At 38.9% G+C, this 19,408-nt stretch overlaps 1 protein-coding gene across 1 annotated transcript in view; it reads right to left on the bottom strand.

Annotated features, from left to right (window-relative positions):
• XYLB (xylulokinase) overlaps positions 1-19,408 on the bottom strand; it is a gene marked incomplete at its 5' end in the record, with an annotated part of 80,616 nt that overhangs the window by 49,053 nt on the left and 12,155 nt on the right. Inside the window, 4 exons of the mRNA XM_082329741.1 lie at positions 9,257-9,353; positions 10,738-10,811; positions 13,231-13,346; positions 15,941-16,142. Coding sequence (XP_082185867.1) covers positions 9,257-9,353; positions 10,738-10,811; positions 13,231-13,346; positions 15,941-16,142 — 489 coding nt within the window. The remainder of the gene's footprint in view (positions 1-9,256; positions 9,354-10,737; positions 10,812-13,230; positions 13,347-15,940; positions 16,143-19,408) is intronic.

Raw genomic sequence — 19,408 nt, 5'->3', positions numbered from 1 at the left:
TGAGTGAAGAGGGTGAATGCTTTTGAAAATATCCTTTAAAATCCCTCCAGTTCTGTGACCAGTGACCACCTTCATTCCAATGCTACTCACAGGGCTGGTGCTACAGAGGCTAATATATGACATTATTTTCTGCTGTCATGTATGTTTTAAGATGGGCACTGAGAGGACTGAAATACTTTGCTGATCTGTAACAATGCTGAGTGCCCTCAGGCTTTCCGTAATTACTTCTTGAGATGCATACATGGAAATTGCTATGTACGGATAAATATTGACGCTTGTCTGTTCGGTAAAATATACCAGCAACGGAGAGGAAAGGAACTGAGTGACTCAGTCCTGGAAACACAGAGGAGGCAGCCAAGGATGGGCTGGAATAGAGCCCCCAGAAGCCTTCCTTCAGCACATGGATACCTCTAGGATCCAAAGCCCTCTACCAACAAAGCCCAGATTTGAAATGTAACAAAAGTGATCTTAACCTGTTGAAAATAAGACATGAGAACACCCTGAAGAAAGCTACTCTCAATGATGGAGTACATTGACTAGACAGGTAAGTACACTGAAACTTTGGCTACCGACTTTAGGCTACGGAAATCGAACGTAGTTCTAAGTCAGTTCATTTGTTGTCCAAAATAATACTGGCATTCGATACTACTTCTACAATGAATATACATTGTTCAGTATTGTTACCTTTAGTAATATCGTTGCTTTGTAAAAAGAAAGAATTCAGTATAATGTGCTTATGCACACCAAACACCTTCTAGTGGAGTTTTCCAGACAGAGCGTTCAGCTCATTCGAATTCCTATGCAGCCGTTCCTTTCGCTTAGTGTTACTGCGAAAGCGGAAATACAAAAGCAGCAGATTTGTATTTTAGAAAGACGCTAGCTGTTTTCTACAAACAGGGGCTAATTGAACTTTCCTTCACCAGAACTTCTGAAAACATCTAATAATTATGCATTCCAGAAGAACCAACTGAGATAGGCACACCCAGAGGTGAGACATTAAGAGTTAAGCCACGCTTTAGTAACATTTCAGATAAAGACTGACAAGTGCCGTTACCTGCAGTACAGGTGTCCTCTAAAGAACTATTTCACTTTGAGACACTATCAAAAATAAAACCATCACAAACACACCCTTTGCTTGTATGTATACACATACTTCTATTTTTAATTTCAAATTTACTGCTTTCAGAAATTTCTTGAAATTTCTTATTAAGCTTCAAACGTTGTCAAATGGAAGACAAATACTTTAAAACCAACAGAAGTGGTAGAGAAGTGACCATTTTTAAACTCACTTTCTACTTGAGCAGTAATTGATGTACAATGCTCAGCAGGTACTCCTGGGTTTAGTTTTACTTTGAGTCTGTCTGATGCTGTACAATCACTGTAAGTGCAGTCAGAAAAAGACAATTTCAGATTCAAGCAAACTACTTCTTTGTGTTCTTTCATCCATTCTTTAGATTTTCCAACTAAGAAAAGTATAGCACTGATGAGCTGAAGGCCACTGTAAGAGACTGCCAAGTCCGGCCTTCTCAACATCAAAGAGAAAAATGATATCACTGTCCGGAAGCTGGGATCAGGAATTTCATGTCACCTACCCTATCATTAAGGGACTTAATTCTGTGGATGCTCTAATCTCACTCTTCCACACATCCAATTTTTCTTCTTCAGGTCAGTCCTGTCACTGATCCCAAATTCCAGCCTCCAAGTGCAAAGCTAAAAAATTTCTGTTCTTACTCACGTCAGAGAGAGAAGTACATAGTGCACTTGAAGCTTATTTTTCATGAACTTCCCAACCTTTGCCGCCCTTTACACTTGGACTAAACTGACACCGTGAAAGCCTTGGGGCTGAAACCTGTCATTTCACATGCACCATGCACACCTTTGCTAGTGCATAAGTTAGACACACCACATACAGGCTTAATAACATTATAGTTTAAAGGCGGAAAAAAGAATAACCTTCATGTGCGTTCTTGAAAACCACAAGCCATAATAAGAAAAAAAAGCTGCCCAAATTAATTCTTTCATGTCTGAAGAGAATTAAAGTTATACAAGGAGACTGCAAAATTCCCCTTGTCCACAGACATGTGAACTTTTACTTGGTTTTTACTTAAACAAGAAATGTAGGGGGTGCTTGGTTATTTTTTTATTGAGATAATCTGAGTAAGCACAGAGTAGCTGTCCTCTGGAAATCAAGTCTGGATCAAACCAAAGCTTTAGATATTTTAAACTGTTTTAAAAACTTAGGCAATAATCTCTTTTAAAAGTGAGGCAAAACTGTTTTGCTTAATCTCATGCAACAAACACAGTCACAGCTAAAAATCACTGTACGGGCAGGCAAATAGAGTAGGCAGGGAAAGAACGACTTCTCTCGTGGAACCCCTGTTAACACTGAAAAACCTCAAGTGTGGGTTGATGCAGCTGGAAGCACTGAGATACCCAGTGCTCAGAACTGATGCGTAACGTGAGATGTGTAAGAGAAGCTGAGTCACCTTAAACCAGAAAAAAGGAAAGTCAGCTGGAGGGACTAGGGAAGCTTGGGAGAGCTGATTAGAGTTCACTAACAGGCCTGTCACATTTGAGCAACAAAAATGAAAATACAGAGAGACACAGGAAGAAAGATTTAAAATAATAAACATGTAACATTTCACTAAGTGTCAACTAAGGTAAATGTGGTATTTTACAAGCAGAATGATCATCAAAACAGGGTAGCATTTACAGTGATACCAGCAGCTGCTATTGGTATAAATGATTAATACAAAGCAATGTATAAATAGCTGTGAATCAGATGAGCTTCCTAGCAATGGCATCTCTTACGGATTCCCATGTGTCTGAGACAGAATGGACCATGCTGATCCTTTGAATTCACCCTTCTATGACATAAATGATCTCTCTGGACCAGATCACCTGTTTTTAGAAAAAAAAAAAACCATCTTGTTCTTAAAACTGCCAGTGCTAAAGAATTCACTATACCACCGTCAATTGCTGCACTGTTTGATTTCAGTTTCTGTTAAAAATCTGCACCTTCCTTGACGTTTGAGGTTTGCCCACCTTCAACTCACAGTTATTGAACCATAATGTTTCTGTCTGTAAGGCTCAAGAGTCCTATACTATCGAGTTTCCTTTCCCCAAGAAGGTACTTATAGCCTGCAATCATGTCATTCCCTTGCTAATCTAAATGGATTTAAAACTATAGATCTGTCTCAAAAAACAAGCGATAAAAGGAGATTTATTAGATAACCCAACTGATCTCCAAGTCCCCAGCTTCTAGAGATCCACAAAGCTCTAACAAAACCAGCCAGCTGACAGCTTGACTATTTTTCTGAATACTGCTTGAAGAGTACATCCACTGAAACACTCATAAACAATCTCTCCTAACATCAGGGCACAGGAATTGAACCATTTACATACTTGGTCTTTTGCTGACCAAACATTAAAAGTGACTGTTCAAACAATGACAACATTTTATCATTGTGTCAGGAAAAAAAAGACAGATAGTACCCCTTCCAATCTTTTTATTAACTCTTCAGATTTTCTGTCTTCATTGTGTTTCCTGTATATGTATAACAATAATAAAACAAAATAAAAGCAAGACAATAGCCACTGCATGAAAAATTCTAGAGCACGTAAGCAGCTTCCTTATAGCACATTAGGTCATTTCCTTCAGAGATATTTTATCTAACCCTTTTAAAAATTAGTTAAACTAATACTGTACTCTCCTGAGCCAAGTAATAATAAAAAGCCCTTTTCGTAAAATACTTGGTCAGGGAATTGGTAATGAGCTAACCAACCTTTCACTCCAGATCACTGGCTTAAAACCAAGCCTTGCTTGATCGTGCCTAGAAGGCTCTGCTACGTGATAAAAGCCTGATGTTCTGTGGGAAATAAGAGGGGATACAGTCAAGTCCTTGGCAAGGTATTGCCCGTCTCACACTGGCAGTCTTATCAGCCAGAAGTTTCATCAGAAAATACAAATATCCTCTGCAGCAGAATCACTAGCTTATCTGGGAGGAAGATCCTGCCTTTGATGAATTTGAAAGTACTTCTTGAGCCAGCACTCCTCCCTCAAAAATATAGGCTTAAGATCTAATGGCAAGGGTGGTATTTATGGTCTGTCTGTACCACACACGAGTGGTACGCTCGGCCCCGTCCCTATTCATACATGTTTCAATCTGACCATTACCACTATTCACTATTACTTTAAACAGAGGACTTCAACCTCCTGTCAAGGGCACTGTCTTCTAACTATTTTTAAACTGTTTTCACTCACTTGCTGAAGCACAAGGCCTCTAACAAAGCCGTCACCCTTGTGCCGCTGAAACATCATCAGCACTCTTAGCAGCAAACAGCAAGAGACAAGCACGAAGCCAACACAACATTTTAGTATTGATTTCTCCGAGAAATTTAAATCCTGCGGGGCATAAACATCAATTTAATCTGTATGCAACTACAAAATGGCCTCACTCACAGTGTTCCTGGTTTCAGCCAAAACACTGCTACAACTGGAGTAGAAACACACTTGGCGGTGAAGGCAAAGGCAACTGACGGAACGAGTACCCCAGCGTTCCTGATAATTCATAAGAGTTTGAGAGACTACAATCACAGAAGCCAGTCGATCAAAGACAACCACCAGCAGAAAAACTTGTCTCATAGCCTGACACAAAGCCACCCCCAGAGAATCCTGAGGACCAGTGACATCCAGCCTTGCCGAACTGCAGAGCCACTTCATCCTCCAACAGACCAACACTTTGCTGAGAAGTGGCAGCCTCATGCCTCACCTTCGGGTTTCTGAGCCTCCAAATGACAACATGAACGATGAAACGCAATCGCTCCATGTTATACTAATTGATATTTTCCGAGCTTCCCTCGCTCCATCAGATTGCCTTCCCTGCAGACATAGAGACACACGTTATTACTACCTTCAATCTGCTGAAAAGAGCATCAGAAGAAAACACCACCTGAAGGAAAAAGGAAATTTGGCACCTTGGAGTTTGCCCTCATGTAATCTTAGACTGAGCTCTTCAGAAGATCTAAGTTCCCACTCTAACCACTGAGAAGTCAGGCCCAGCAGGCTCTGACATTCCCCTTTTTTTCCCTAGCGCTGCAGGACTGCTGTTTTGTTTAAGAATGCATCCTGTTGTATATCCAATCAGAAAGATGTACTTTCACACATTTGAAACACTGGCAACATGTAGCATTTAAGGAAAAAAATTGGCTCATTCTTACACCAGTGCAAAGCCACAGGCATGTCTGTGTCACCCCAGCCAGTACTTATGCACCAAGTACAGTCAGCAGAATTCAGGGCACCAGCGTTATTTGCAAGCGATGGATTTATGTACGTAAGAAACTGTAAATCACATAATAAACACAGACGCAGGATTTTATGGACAAACCTTGCGCTTGTAAAATTTGGCACCTTCTATCCGCCTCCCCCTGCTGATGACAGTTAGGTGGCAGAATCAGATTCCTAAAGGTATAAATGTGACACGAACAGCACATCGGGCAACTGGAGTACTACGTACCCACTGACAGGCAGAACAACGTGAAGGCGGAAAGCCCTGTCCAAAGCTAACAGCTTCAACACAGACCCCGCCCCAGATAATCAGCCTACCTACAAGACAGGATTTATTAATTGCTGCTGCAGTCCCACAGAAGCTTATTTAACACAACCCTAGCACACACCTGACCCAGTATGCATAGACGTAGTGCTCAGATTACCATTGACATGAAGGCTTCTACACTGTAGACCAGCACATCATTTAAATATCTATTGACTACATGTGTGATCAACACGAGAACCCCTACCTGTGTGCTGTTTTCCTTCAGCATACATAACATACATCATGCCAATATTTACTTCACCCATCAGTGGGCAGGGGGATAGATTTTGCTCCCAAGAACAACCAGTTTTGTGGGTTTTCACCAGGACAGCTTCGCTAGGCCCAAGCAAGGATCATTGCAACATCCTCCAGTCAGCATCAATATGAATTTTAGGATTGCTTGGTCAGGAACAGAAGCAACTCTGAAGCGATCATCAAGATTATTAAAGTCTATACTGGCAGATCAGTCTGAACCACTGACAGCTTTATAGCTGCTGTGATCACCTGTGTCACTGAGCTGCAGACACTGTCATTTCTCTATGAAGTTGCCATGGGTTTGACTTCAGAGTCCTCAAACCACGCAGCAAGCATATCTGTATGACTAGCCTCTGAACTCCAGTTGTAAGTTCAGCTTTCAAAAGGGGATGGCTGCGAGCAGAAAAAGGAAGTGACAAAACAGAAGGTGTTTATGATACAATCAAAATCCAGGAAAATAAAGGCAGAACAGCAAACCTTCACCTTATCTACATGAATCTCTGAATCGGAGGATGTAAACAACAGGGACAGACCAAACTTCACTTGTTTGTTTCTAGATCACAACGCTCTATCCACCCCTTAAGCACATAAGCAAAACAGGATACAGGGTGTTACTGAATGATTTCCCCTGAAATCTGATTGAGAAAGATTACAGCAATTAGAACAGAGTGACACACACTTTTAAAACCCTTAAATCACGATTAATGTAAGGTTTAACTTTTCTCCTAAGGATCATCTGGTGACTCCGTGCCATTTTCAAAATAAGGCTGACATACACATCCCAGCCTCAAAGGAAAAAATCATGAGACAGAATCCCCTGCCCTCTACTGGCACATGAGCCACACTGAAACCTCTGCACATGCTTGCAGGCAAGCGCAAACAGCACCTGAAGAGCTGTTTTAAGGGGTTTTTTTAAACTATTATTTGTAATTTATGTAAGATCTATAATATACGGGACACATCAAACTGAGAACAAAACCTCACATATAAAGCACTCTTTCAGCATCATTGCACTTCTTCCTGCAGCGCTAGCTAGACCGAGGATTCAAAATACTGCTCCTAGCAAGATAATATATTCATTAACTGAAAGTAAATTCTAGGGGATTATCTAATGCTTGTCATGTTCACAGCGCATAACTGAGAACTCTAGATGACAGATTTTTATTTATTTATTTTTACAAAATTCTCTTCCATGTACGCTGGTGCTTTTCAGATTACAGGCATCCAAACTGCATTTGGCCCAAGAATAAAGAGGCAGGTTCACGACTCTGCCAAAACAATTTTCCATCACCTTGGTGCCAGAGCTAGGGAAATTCTTAGCCAGGTCTCCGACTCATTTGCACCACTGAGATGCCACCACACAAACCTCAGGACACCACAGCAAAGCCTTCGTTGTGACTGACCGTGCCACTTCCATTTCTGTTACGGATCAATTTGATAGGTGTCATCATATAACGTTCAAGATCTTCTGAGCAGTTATTACTGTATTCTCCCATTGGTGTAAACAACAATAACAAAAAAAGCCAAGATTTACACTGCTGTGATTATATTTCTGAATGTAAATCAGCTTGATTCCTGGAAAAAAATCAAAGTAAATTCCCCCTGTACACAAGAAATTGAATAAACACAAGGGTCCTGACTGTATATTTCATCCAAAGATAAATAAGCTTTTAAATCACACTAAAAACAAAAAAGCACCCTGAAAACCAGCAGCTATTAAACAAAAGAAAGTCTGGCAATACCAGAGTAATTCCCACAATGCTCATCCATACCCTGAAAGAAACATGTTGAGAACACACCCTGTTTTCAGAGCTGCCACACAACAAATGCAGATGTAAGCCTACCATCACTACACAAATAACTGAATATGACATTTAAATAATACCACTAAGGAAAAATGGGAGATGCATACAGCCTACACTACGTACAGCAGTTCTTTTTTAAAGCAACTCATCTTTTAGTTACCAAATAGCTAAAAGACCCTTGGGATGAAACAAAACAAAAGCATACAAGGTTCCAAGGAATCTACAGGAACACAGTGCAATCACACCCATCTCCTTTTTACTGTAGACATCTACAGCATTAAAAAAAAAAAAAGTGTTCTTAAAGCTTAAGCCACATCCTAAAACTAGTTAGGTTTTTGGCTGTCCTACTTAGCCTGAATGTATTTACAGATAATTTCTAACTGTTTGTTTCTGTGCCGGAGCTGCCTGATATCTTAAATAGTTCTTCTTGCACTCTGGTGTTTGTCTAACCCCTGACATTTACAGAGTGCAAAAGTATCCTCTTCATCCATGAGCCTATTCAAGCCAAGCTTTTGGTGCAGCAGAATCTAAGAATGAAGGATAAACAGGGATTTTAAACACGATCTATGTGGATCTCTGCCTGTCTCCATAAATAACCTCCACAAATAAATACGGTTTCAAGTATATAAGAAAATATGTAACAGGAAAACCTTTACAGCATAAATTTATGAGGTGGTCTTGCCAAGCCTTGTGATTTGTTCCAGTATCTCTATATTTTCTCAACTTTCAGCTCCTGGAGTTCTCTCTTAAAAAAAAACAAAAATATTCTATCCTTCATGATTATGGATAAAAGCCTGGACTCAGGAGTCAAGCAATGGCTTGTAAAGGAGGAGATCAGCATTGGCTTGTAAAGGAGGAGGTCAGGATGTAGATAAAAATAATATGATTTTAAAAAATGAAACATTGGTTTAGAACCCTCAAGATGAGTTAATTCAATATTTTTTAGGATGCCACTAGCTGATACACTGACAGGAAACACCAATAAAACATCTTACCAACTTGCCTGTATTCTTTTTGTAGAATTGCACAGCTAGTAATGATCTGATCCCATTTCTATAGGTAAAATACCGGCTCATTTTGTTGTTCCAATATGCTAAAAACTATTCGTACTATAAATTTTAGCAAGCAGGATCTCTTGCTTTCTAAATCACAGGACAGGGAAAGGGCTTCAGCTTTATTAACAGAAAACTGAGGTAAAGAGGTAAGTGACCAGCTTATGGCAGATCCAGGAACTGAACATAGATTTCAGATTTTGTGTGCCTTAGGCAGAAGGCTGATCTTCTTTTCACTTAACAAGCTGTCGAAGCCCAAACTACTATTTAAAAATTGACAATGCAGCTCAGTAACAATGAAGCAGCAAGAATACTTGAAAAAGAAGTCATCTTAAAGTTAAATCATCGGTCCTTCTAAAGTTAATACCTGCAAAAACTTGCTCCCAACACACCATCAAAATTCTTTCCAGGAAGCTAACTTAGAATTCATACCAGTTTCTGTATCCGTCAGGCAGGACAAGAATCACAATACTGACACTACTGTCGGGACTCCTATCTTTGCGTTTGATCTCTGGCGCCATTAGTTCTGCAGCTTTTTCGTCGTACTTACTGACTTTATATCCCAGCTTTTCAGCATGAATCCTCTTGGCCATGAACTGCCCTTCAATCAACGCTCGTACTTCCACCTCCTTTGGAAAGTCTGAAACCTGTATCAAAGAGGGAACGCATGAAGTTAACAAGCTCCTTACACAGTATAAAATGCCAAGCTGGAGACTGGTTAAAAACACAAAAGATATTTATCATTGATTATCCTTGTCTTGACCCTGAAATCTGCTTTCAACTAGGCCCAGTTCTTTACTCATACACACAAAATGGACCTAAAGACTCGTGACAGAGAATGCAACCCATAACCTCGGTGCTGTTGGCAAATCCATCAAACTTTAAATCAATGCACGATGAGAAGAGATTCTAGTGCAAGTTGTAAACTCTTCTCTATGAATTTCTCAGCACCAAAGGCTGCTTAAGAATCAATAACTCAGAAATATAAAATTAAAGCAAGTACATAAAATTCAGATGCATTAAGCAATGTCACAAAAGTTTAAATCTATTTCTATCTGCACAAAAGTGAAACTGTGTCATCTTTTAATTAATGTATTTATTTGCTATAAATAACATTTTTCTGTCATTTTGTCAACCAGAATATGAGAACGGCAACAAAAGTAGGAAAATTTTGAACTACAAACAAGTACAAAGAATCTTTCAGAAAAAGTTGACTTTTTCCATGCACTAAAATAAGTGCCTACAACTTGTGTAACAGCTAGAAGTGATTAAGCATTCATTTAAACAGCAAGCATTTAACAGACTAGTGCTACACTGCAAACACAAGATCGTATCAATCTCTGTTCACCTAGGTGAGGTCTAATCGACTGGGAGTCATGATTGATCAGAGCCATCTGTTGAGTTCCAGTACCACCCAGAAAGCCAGACATTTAAACAACATCCATTTCTCAAAAGAAAAAAAGAAAAAAAAAGATACAAAGAACTTTTCTTTCCATAACATAATTCCCATTTTAATTCCAATTGGACTTGAGCTTGCGTTTACTTACATACCACTATGTAGCTTGTAGGTTACTCCATGCAGGACAGCAAAATGAGGTCTTTACATACACATTTAGAGCAAGATAAAAGACAAAATCTTATAGCCCAAAGTTTCAACACATCCTTATCTGTGTGTCTGCAACTTAGAAGATGGGGACTAAGTCATGTAAGTGTACTAAGCTCTAAATAAGCTTAAAGTTAATCCTGTTTCAGAAACAGCGTTGGTTTCAGTAAATCCACATTTCCCAGTAAAGGAAATATTTCCTTCAAAAAATTACCGTATAAGTTCTAGTTCAGACTTCGCACTGTAGATACTCTCAAGCTACAGACCAAATACTTCCTTATGAAAATCATCCCAGGGACTTGCATCAATAAATAAAACTTGAAAGCAAGTATCTCAGACAAAAAAAAAAAAAATTCAGATAATGGCAAAGACTTCAAGCCTTGACCATACTCTTTCAAGGTTTGAGACATTAACTAGGTTATAACTACCTTTTTGTTGTCTCTGTTGAATCTGTGAATCCCAACTGCTTCAGGAGTAATTTCCATCACATCAAAGTAGAAACCTGCATCAAGGAACATTAGAGAGTGTCATGTTTGCTCCTTGCCCAAAGTTGGAATCTTATTTCAGCACACAGCTAAAATGATAATAAATGTTTATCACGTATTTGGAAAGACATTTGAGTTACCACACAGCCTGTTTCTTAACTAATTTCAGTCCACACATTTATCAAATTTAACTACATTCAGTTTACAAAAATGTGGATCTTAAGCATGTCTGGCTCTAGGCATCCAAACAATATAACAAACAACAAGCCTACAAAAGAGCGCACATCCACCAGAACACACACACATGCAAGTAACATAGATAACATATAATACATCTGAAGAAATAGTTTCAGTAGGTCATATGCAGGGGTGAAAGGAAAAAAAAAGGAAAAAAATAGTAAGTTAGTAAAAAGAGTACAGGAATACGGGAACACTTCATACACTGGATTAGATTTCATGAACTTATTAGGGAACACCAGATATTTTAAGTCATGAAGCAGAGCTGGTCTCTGAATAGTTTTGATGAGATCTGAAGAAATGCAGTAATGCTTTGTAGACAGCTAGACAAAAAGTGTGAAAAAGATTTCTTTTGTGTTGACGGCAAGAAGGGTTGGTCAGAAAAGATATTCAAGAAAGGAGACAAAAAAAGAAAATGAGGACAGAAAAACTGAACTGAATAGCTAAGAAACGAAAGAGAGTTTCTAAGGTTCAGATCTTTGGAACCAGAGTATGCTGTCCTGGCAGCCCTATGAATATTAGAATATTAAAACCCAAAAATAGTACTGTGCTTTAGCACACATAGTCTTTTTGGTTAAACATTCTGAAAACCTGCCAGTAACCAACACGGCGGCTTACAGATCTGCAGGCCTTACCAGGGAATGGATATCAAAATTTCCCTTCTGACCCTGCTGCCACCTTGAATCTGGCATATGAGGTCTTCAAGTCAACTTGTTTTATCAGCCTTCTCAGGTACCTCCCAGACGCAACAGGACCCTCATCTCATCACCACTCCCCCTAACCTATTTGTTACCCTGTTCCTCTCATTCTGCCAACCTCACTTTAGCAGCTGCCTCTGCCGGTCTCCAAACCTCCGCAGCCTCCAGGGGCACCTTCTCACACAACAGGGAACGCCGGGAACAAGTGATAAAAGGGAGAGTGCCTAACCAGTTACTTCTTTGCCCTGCTTCCCTCAGGAACTCAGATTACCAATATCCAAGTATGCACGTTATAGAGGATGACTTTCACAAAACACCCATTTTTGTAGAGGACTGAGATATCCAGGTGAATATGCCGTAATACAAATTTTAAAACTTTAAAGCAGTGTCCTGATATATCCCTGAAATCAGTAAAAATATTTTCATCAATTTCCAATGTTTTTAATTCGTTCTAAAGGGGCTGACTTCTCGGTTTTGGAACAACTTCTTCCCATTTTCTGAAACACCTGAATTGATTTGTCTTTTAGTGAAAAGAGATTCCTCGTCCTTTTAATACCCCACACAGACTGGATTTCACAGATAACATAACAGAGCTTCCAAAACCAAAATCAGTGCTAACATCACAGTGTCAAGAAACTGTATCTTAAATTCACGTTCCTAAGGAATGAAGTCTTCTATAGCTTAAATATCTGCATTAAAAAACTTTGCTACCTACAAGTTTTTTGTATCATTTTTAATCATATTAATTCAGATCTAGTATGATTGCAATGTTTTCAAATCCAGCTCTGTAATGGTTAATTCTTCATCTTGATTACACATATGCTTACCTTTGAATAACTTATTTCAGAGCTATATACTACACCAGTGAAATGTTAAACTGTAGGAAAAGAAAAAAAACTTAAAACTTCAAATACGTGGGTTTATTAATATTTTTTAAATATTTCCATCATCATTTTGTTTGATTTCATTCACTTAGCATAACGTGGGAAAAACAAGGATGAAATGACACTGTGACAGACACTGGGGAAAAGCAGGAAATCTAGGCACCATTTGATATTACTGCTTTCTTCAAATGCACTGAACAAGATTCTAGAATAATGTTTAGAGATCAAAACCATTGAAGACTGAGAAAGAAATAGTATGGAGCTACTTAATCCACCTGGTTTGAGTCTTCAGTAAAAAGAAACAAACTTTAATGAAAGCCTCCTTCGGAAATTACTAGTTTTAAACATTCTACAGCTAACATGCTACTAACACCTTCTCAATGACCAAAAGAGCTCCATAAATATCATTTTCTTACTTAGTGAATATTGAAGAAAAATACTATCATGTCACTTAGCTTGCCAACAGAGCATTTCTAAGTACACATTAGGAACTTCTCTTGCTCTAGTTAACTTAATTCTTGGCCTTTATCATGACCCAAATGAAAAGCAGGTACAACTCCCACAAAACCACGTGTCTAAGCAAACCCTGGAACTCCCAGCCCTGCTAAGGCTCATACCCAAGTTTCCATTGTTTCCAGCAACAGTAGATGATAAAGCTTTGGAGAATTCATCCCAGGAGCCTGAAGCACAGTCATCTCTGATCCTCTCTCTCATCAGAGAGCCGTTCTTAAAACTGAAACACACAAACATACCATATGCATTTTCCGAAACATTTGGCTCCAGATTTTTAGAGCAATTTGTTGTTTTACTCAATATTGGAGTTTATTGTACCAGCTGAATATAGCTGGGCAAGCTAAAAGATACAATCAGTTCTTCATTATGGAAAGAGATGGAGAGGGAGAAAGCTAGATAAGAGAGAAAACAAATATTACAGGACACATTGAGGAATGCAGTGCACAGATGCTGGTATACATCTCTCCAAAGAGTCAGCTTAGACCCAGTCTGGCAGGCCATGTTAAACCCAGGTTATCTCTGAACAGCTAAGACATCTCCTCAGAGCTCCATGCACAGGAGCTGCAGCCCACTGCCTGACTTACTATGGTCTCCGGGAGCTGAAAGCGCTGGAGAACACATGGTACGCACTGATGGAGCAGGAGCTCTGATCATGCTGGCCCTGGAGCTGGTCCTGTGGAGCTGCGTTTCTGCACTGTGCCAGTGCTCCCGTGAAGAGCTTCACCAAGGCTGACTGCACCCAGCGGCCAAGATGAATACCTAATTTTGGACTATCTGCAGATGAACCTTGTAACTGCTTTAGAGAGAAATGTTCTGTGCTGTGGTTGCAGAGGTAGCTCTACTATGCGTTGTCAGAAGTAGTCTGACACAGAGGTAAAAAGATCACTCTGAGATGACTCTGCAAGGAGGAGCAAGAGCGTTTCTACGCTGCATTTATGATTTTACAGGAGACAATCCAGGTGAGATGATTAAATGTATAAGATTCTGTGAATATGATTATGTATGTACTAAAATTCTAAATCAATCTCATTGCTTCTCAGATGCTCCTTATACAGTGAAAGAATATTGTGTTTATCAGCATTAATACTTTTTTCCAGCAGCCCTCCATCACTGGTTCTTCTGAGGTATAGGCATCTTGGATAAGCTGGCTATGACAAATGAATTCCCTTTTGCCTAGTAATAGAGGTGACTTCATTTGCTTGTTGATAACTTCAGTTTTGGTTTTCCTGCCCCTAAGAAACTATTCTTAGTATGAACTGCTAACATTTTAACTTAGAAAATATGCATTAAAAATTGCTGTTTTATCTTTTCAAGCAAAAAGGTAGAGATGGACCTCAGGCTTTCTCTAAGAATTAGAGCCGTCCTTTTGTCAGACTGATAGATCTCAGTATAAGGGAAGGTGTTAATTTAGGGTCAGTTTTTGGAATCTTCGAGATTATTTCAGTGTAGAGCAAAGTCGCCTGTTTCTCAAGACTGTGAAAATAAAATACTTATCCGTATTACAGTAGCATATGCACGTTTGAATCAAGATGGAGGCTTCATCACGGTATATTTTACATTCATATTCTGGGAGATGGTTAAACTCTGCATTTCCCAAAAGTCCAGTTTTTCTTCTAGAGATTCAAATCCAGCTTAGTCCAATAAATATGTGAGTAGTCTGATGTAAGTGGGAGTGTTTCTCCTTTAAAGTGTGTTGTTAAGTAAGGGTCCTCTGTATTTAAAACCTGAATACATAAAACATTAGAGGATCACACAGTTCTGTAGTCTTTTGTCTTGAGCATTTTGATCCTGTTAAAAATCACTCCCTCACCCAAATGCTTTGCCCATCTTTTACAGTGTATAGAGGCTAGTTTGGAGAGTCCAGCTTTAAATACCAAAGTCACAATTTTCAGAAATGCCGAACAGCCCAGCTGAGGTCTACATAACATACTGAGCACTCTGCATCCCTTGCTTATGCTTCTAAGATGCCTTTAATTCCACATTTCATTAAAGTTGAAAATCTGTATGTGTTTCTGGTTAGTATTGTTCAGGGACATATCAGTCATTCTAGATGAACATTTTCATTTCAAAGGCTGTTTAGCCCACAACTTACTTATCTCAGTAACACAGCCACATTCTCAGGTGAGCACAGTGGAAAACCTGAAATTTATTTAAATTTAATACACCTTTAAACTTTTTAAAACACAAAGACAGTGAAGTTGACCCGATTTGCAGTGTCTGTGGAATAAGAGCATGCTTGCGATGCTGGGACACAGAGGAAGAGAAGGGATGCAACCACATCTCAGCCAGCACATCACGAGGCTCTAGCAGCACTCCTACGCTAAAGAAGGGCACCCGCCTGCCGCCCACCCCACACACCGACACTACTGCTGCTTACGCACGCACAGATGAGCCCACCCTATCAATTCCCAGAAGCCTTTTTCACATAGGCTTAATTATTTATAAACGTTTTTAAATTCATTAAGTATCTATTTGTGCAGTCCAATCCTAAGCACCATCAGCAAGGTCTGGACCTAGTGCTTCACACACTGTTATAAACAGAAAGTGCTGCACGCTCCAGCTGAGCCGCTGGAATAACCCAAGCCAAACAGTAGGATATTTGGATTATACTTAATAACATATAAAATAGAATTCAATATATTAAATTTAATCAATCCTACTTCAGGCGAATGGAGCACACTTAACATATTATGCAGCGGTTTATTTGGCCTATGATGCAACGGCAGGAATTTGATGGAGCACAAAAGTGCAACCCACCTCCTGCAGGCAAAAGGCATGTGTCCCTTTTCTGCTGTCAAAATTGCTACCACTCACAGAAAAGGGAAGATGGCAACCTTTACTCCAGCTTCTCTCAGTTCTCTACGTGAGACCACTCTTAAATCTCGCCATCCCCTCCTTCCAGGGGTAAACTGAGTCCTTTCAGGGTAAACTGAGCCCAGCATCACTGTCTGCACTTCCCGGAGGCAGAGGGTGCGAGCAGCCTCGTGTCCCACGCTCCCGAGCATAACAAGGCTTTCTGTGAGGAAATACGTAAAGTTACATGTTTTCCTGGAAAAGTCCCTAATTTAAAAGGCCAAGCAGCCCTTCGCTAAATTAAGTTAACCAGTGAGCAACAGAAACGTTAAATAAATAGGAATTTTACCAGAGAAAGGTTAGTTGTTTTCTGTGGGTTTTTTTGAAAAAAAATCATTCCCCCCTCCCCCCCCCCCCCCGCAAGCCTACAGAAACATTTAACCGGTATCCTCCAATGCAATTTTGCAAGACATAAGGACAGCCTCCAATCTTTTCTGCATAAAACAGGAAAACCACTAACCTTTATAACTGAAAAGGTCTAAGTTTATATTATATAGAAACAACACTTCAGTTTATTGACTGGTAGATATAGTTGCACAAAGACTTTAATATGCCCTGAGGAAAGAAAGATGAGCTAATTTACCCCATCCTCAGAAACTCATTTAAAAGATGTGAAACAACTCCTTTACAAGAACTATTAATATGTTGTCCTGCATTCATCCTATCCAACTGCGGGCACTTGCCAGTGGAAAATAAAAACCTGAATGCTCCCTGCAACTGCTTCTCTTTCTCCTTTCATTATACAGGGAGTGATGCACAGTGATTTCCTAACTCAAGCACCTCTGGTCATGTTTTACACTGCTAAGTTTACCATATCAAATAAGTAATAATCTGAGAACTAAGGGAAAAAAAAAAACAAAAATCAAAGGCAGCCCTTTGACTTGTCACTCCAAACGGATACCCCATCAGCAATGAAGGTCAATAGCCAAGGCCATGATCTAGTAAGGACTGAGGAAAGGGTCAATACGTGGATGAATAGGATTCAGTATTTCACTGCAAGCATCACTGACTCTTAACATAAAATGACCGGGAGCATAATCAGGACTTGCTAATATTTACTACATATATAAAAGTGTAAGTGCTTCAGTGCCGGGGGGGTGGGGGGGAGGAAATTCATTACAAAGACCAAACAATGCAGACTAATTGGTTTTATTAATCAACAAACTAAAGACCAATATTTGCATACATTTATAAACAGTTAAGTGCATCTGTATTACAGCACTCTGGATTGCCTTTTCAGTGAGCTAAAATCGTAAGCAGTGTAACTCTGCTGACACCACGCAAGCTACATTAGGAGTAAATTCAACCCACCACGCTTCCTTTTGAAAAGGCTTCAGTTCAAAGCATCCTTGTTTGATAGAACAACAAAAACAAGTACGCTAAGCTATGATTTGCCTAAGGCTCTTAGAAAAGCATTTCAAAAGATAAAGCTTCTCTAGGTCAAGAGCTGAATAGCTGTTCTTTAAGGTGTCTTCTAAAAGAAACAATGCCTCAAGTGTTCAAGTTGTTTAGGTCCCAAATGTATCTTACTTTTAACATCTGCACAATATAAATGAAAATCATTCTTCATTCCACCAGAACGTAATTTGATTTTTTTTAAATCAGTCACCCAGGGTGCTCAGCCATTCACGAGAAGTGATTTGAACCTTACGAGATTGGACCTTTAAAAAGAAAAAAAAAAAATCCTGAAACTGAATAGCACATTTCCTACAATAACCTGCAAATTTAAAGAGATAAGTTATTGTGCAGAGCTAAACAATTTGACAGTGTCTTTTGAAGACGATATGACCTGAATTTAAACCTAGAGAAATGAAGAATAGGTCTATTATCTGAACATTATTTTGAGACGCATTTTAAACTACAATATACAGGTGCAATGTAAAAGATCAAGTGAATTGCAAGAAATCGTAAATGACAAGAAAACAACTTTTTCAGCTGGATCCAAATAACTACTGCATACATTATAATTCTATTTTATTACCGGAATTAAATTCTCTCTCATTATGTTAGCAGAAGAAAAGAACTAACAAGACAAAACAGAGCTTACAATGCCAAAAAATCTTTTGTCTTGTAAAGAGAACTATAACATCCTGCTTAGTTCTCTTATCTTTTTTTCACACAAAGATTTAATAATCTTACATACTCTCAACAGTAGATAACATTTATTCAAGTTCTGTAAATATCCAGAGGTGTAAGAGAACAGGCTCTCCTAGAGCTGTTTGAAAAATGAAATAAATTTCCTAGAAAAATTTTCCAATGAAGCAAATTTTCATTTTCTTTAGCTTAAAATGTTTTCATTTTCAATCAAACACAGAAATTTTCATGTTCTGAAGCTGAAGAAGCACAGATTTCCCCCACTTGCTTCCAGGTAGAAAAGGCAGAGGTAACATTACCAAAAAAAAAAAACCCAAACCCAACCCCAAAACTAAGATTTTTTTTTTTTTTAATTCTTATATTTTTAAACATTTGAATCAAAATTAACACTTCACTCTCATCGAAAAATAAGAAGTGAACATATTTCTTTATCAGAGAAAGTACCCTGAAGATCTCACCATCTCTCTTTGAAATGCAGTACATGGAGCTGGTTCTGTGGGTTGCTGAGTGGCTGAAGCGCTCAGTATTTGGGCCTACTGAGGGGCAAAGCGCACATCTCCAAAGAGTTATTGTTGCCAGTAATACACAAAAAAAATAAAATTCAGCTGTGGAAACACATGGCTAACAGAACAGGACCAGGAGACAGATGTAATAATCTCACAACTGCTGCAAAATAAGCATGGATTGTCTTGCAATTTTTAAGGTATCAAGTATAACTGGGAGATCTGATATTGAATAAGTTGTCCATTAGCTAAAATTGAGGTTTCGTGCCTTTTCCTATGAGCTTTGATGGAACAACGAAGGAGAAAAAATGAGTTGGTCTTAACACATGGGTGTCAACTATGGCTCTATAATGCAAAATTTCCTTAGAGCGCCTTGTTATCTAACCTTTCAGCTCTGAAATATATCTTCTCTTAGTTTCAGAGCAGGAATCAAAAATGCTATTTAGAAATAACAGCACAGCTCCCAGGAAAATGGTTTCCTTTGTAATTGCCATTTAAAATTGCCATTTAAAAGCTGGATAACTGAGATAACACACAACAGAAAAGAGAGACACTAGCCTTGTCACTTTTTTGTCTTTGTTATGATGAAGAGAGAGATATGGAAGGTGGTTGTTTTTTTTTTTTTAAACTGAGTTTAGAAATTTTTTTTGCTTGGTTTATGCTTTTTTCTCTCATTCATTTCAAAAAGATATTGCTGTTGCAGATTCATACTCCAGTTGGGGGGGGGGGGGGGAATAATCACAATATACATCTTGTTCTCATCCTGTGCAACTCAGAGCTAAACCAGCAAAACCAAAGAGCAAATATCAGAACTATGAAGTCTAGCTTAAAA

The sequence above is a fragment of the Platalea leucorodia genome (genome assembly GCF_965183815.1).
Source record: "Platalea leucorodia genome assembly, chromosome: 1".
Classification (NCBI taxonomy): domain Eukaryota; kingdom Metazoa; phylum Chordata; class Aves; order Pelecaniformes; family Threskiornithidae; genus Platalea; species Platalea leucorodia.
This window is presented reverse-complemented; position numbering and strand designations above follow the sequence as displayed.